We start from the raw sequence: 2,768 nt of genomic DNA, 5'->3' as shown, positions 1-2,768 counted from the left end.
CAAACAAGACAAAGAGCTCATGTTACTACCACATCACTAACATACGGGGAAATACGTTCATCTTTATAAATAATAAAGTTACTCAAATCAAAAGTTTTAAACGTCAGCTAACAAAATGAATTCCTTCAACACCGTTATAGGTGGTCTAGTAAAGTAACAGATATTCTACTACATTCCCTTCCTGGACAAGCATATTTGTTTGACTCTCATTTTCATTCTCTCTACTCCTTTCCAACCCACCATTATAGTCTATATACTCCGCACCCTTTTTCTTTATTTGTGCATACGTTTTCAGAAACAAACTCACACATTCACAACCCCTTCCCCTCTCCCAGAGATAGATCTACACTGCAAACTACCGACAGGATCCCTGCACTAGGAAAGTCTACTGATTACACCCCTTTACAGATTATTCTGTGTCATTATAATTAACCAGTTAAAAACCTTGGTCACATAGCTTGCTCATGATTAACCACTTTTACAAGCTTTTAACACAGTCTCTAACTGCTTTAAAGGCCTACATAGCAGACCTGCAAATAAAGCTGCAATATTTCAGGTGAGACAGGTCTCTGAATTGTGATGTACCGGGTAGTTTGTTGTTCAGGAGATGACCATTATGTGAATGCTTGTCGTCAACAAGTTTGTTTTTTCACAAAGGTTGTCAAGTCTGACGTTGTGAGTCAAATTGAAAATTGATAGAAGCCTCCAAATCCACCAATAAGTGATACATTTTCGGTTCAGATATATATATATATATATATATATATATATATATACATACTTTGGAGCAAAATTAAGATGACACTCCATAAAACGTAATTTTAATCGTTAAATAATGTAATTTTTATAAGCTCTATATCAAAGCAAAAGCATATAGATTCAAAGCAAACACCCAGAACATTATTTGGTAGTAATTTTGATGGTCTTTGTATGGGAGCCATTTGAAGACAACGAACCGAAAACTGAAGTTGCAAAATTAACGCAAACTATGAAATTGATGTCATGGTACCATGGTCTGTAGTTCATTAAGACATGAACTGTATTGAACATTTGTGGGACATTCTAGAGTGTGCAGTTTGGGAAACAAAGCCAGTGCCCAAGATTTCAGACAAGCTCTTTCTGTGGCATTGGCTGCTTTCATTTTTTTTTGGAGTGAAATGAAAAGTGTTGAATATTTTTCAGAACTCATTCTATTTGCTTTCTATACACATTTGTTTCTGAATTACCTATAAACTGATACACATAATTATGTTGTTTTATATGTCCTTCTGCTTAAATGTTGCATGCCTTTTTAAGCCATTAAAGATTGTACATTATGGAAATGCGCTATAGAACTATGGTGGTCATTAAATTTTGTTGTATGTGACATACAACACTTTCTAAAAATTGATTCTTAACATGGTAATTTCAGGAAAACTTTATGAGTAAAATTAATCCTGCTCCTGGGTCTCTCTCTCTCTCTCTCTTTCTCTCTCTCTCTCTCTCTCTCTCTCTCTCTCTCTCTCTCTCTCTCTCTCTCGCCCTTCTCTCTGTATCTCTCTCTGTGTTTTTGTCTCCCTGTCTCTTTGTCTCTCTCTATCGCGCTCTCTCTCTCTTTTATATGTAGATATTAGGAAAGTGACAGAAGTCTTATGGTGTGCTATTGCCGCCCCTCCCCCTCCTGTCAGATGTAGACGGCGTCCATTGAGCGTGACTTGGTGGGGACGGTGCGTAAGGTGCTTCCGTTATGCAATCTTCGGGTGGAGGCCGGGTAGAAGGTCAGCTCATTGGGCTCCGGGCGGGGTAGTCGCGGGGCTTCCTCTTTCTCTTCTGCTTTGGGGTCATGATTCTCTTTAAAAGAACCCTGTCGACTGGCGGCTTTAGCATAGCCTTCTGTTGCCTCACGAAGTTGGGTTAACCAAGTGCCCTAGAGATATAAAGAGAAGAAATAAAAAAAGGAGAAAAATATAATATTCATATATAGACTAGACTTTTCAACATAATATTAGATGATTACTCGTGTACCCAGAAGAGAGGAGATATATAAGAAGAGCAACAAAAATGGTTCTGTTTGCTCAGCCAGTTTCTAATTGGGCTATGAGACAGATGATCCATTTGTTAAGTATACAATTATTGATCCTTGGTTTGTTCACTTTTGCTTAGCTGTGTAGAAACAGTTCAGTCAATTACAGTTTGGTTTTAGACTTTTTTTAAAGTATAGGGTACTTTAACCAACTTCAATAAAGACTATTTAGTTATTTTTAGTAAAAGTTTTACAGCACTTACTGCAACACGATAGGTTCATGTAAATGGGGAAGAAGGAGGGGAGATAAGGGGAGATAAGGACGACGCTTGATAGGAAAGAATGAGCAAATCACACGAAAGCACCCACCAACCACCCACAAGGTTTGCCTCTTCTTCATCCTCGGTTGGTCTCACCTTTGTGACATCACAGGGCGCTTGAAATGTGAAAATACCGGTGATCTGTTGATAGCGGGACATCTGTACCAGCGTAAAGCAATGCTTGAGTCCATTGACTGTGGAAATACGAAGAGATTTCTGTCAAGACAGATTCAGGGAACACAGAAGTTTCTGAACGCCTTAAAGTCATAGGAAACAAAAGTTATCTATGAAAAGCTCCATTGTTGAAATATATCATTCGGGAAGCAGAGGAGAAGGAGTAATTTGTTAGGAAGGAAGGGAAGGAGGAGAAGGAGGGATGAGTTGGAAAAGGAAAAAGAAGGTGGAGGAGGAGGAGGAGCAGCAGCAGCAGCAGCAGCTGGAGGAGG

At 38.9% G+C, this 2,768-nt stretch overlaps 1 protein-coding gene across 1 annotated transcript in view; it reads right to left on the bottom strand.

Moving 5' to 3' along the window:
- Positions 1-1,530: 1,530 nt before the first annotated feature.
- Positions 1,531-2,768, bottom strand: part of LOC101848525 — a gene marked incomplete in the record, with an annotated part of 327,286 nt that continues 326,048 nt past the window's right edge. The window contains 2 exon segments of the mRNA XM_013083221.2: positions 1,531-1,906; positions 2,419-2,516. Of these exon segments, the coding sequence (XP_012938675.2) occupies positions 1,664-1,906; positions 2,419-2,516 (341 nt within the window).

Source organism: Aplysia californica, unplaced genomic scaffold (assembly GCF_000002075.1).
Source record: "Aplysia californica isolate F4 #8 unplaced genomic scaffold, AplCal3.0 scaffold00218, whole genome shotgun sequence".
Classification (NCBI taxonomy): domain Eukaryota; kingdom Metazoa; phylum Mollusca; class Gastropoda; order Aplysiida; family Aplysiidae; genus Aplysia; species Aplysia californica.
Note: the sequence above shows the minus strand (reverse complement) of the source record. Positions and strands in the feature narration are given on the sequence as shown.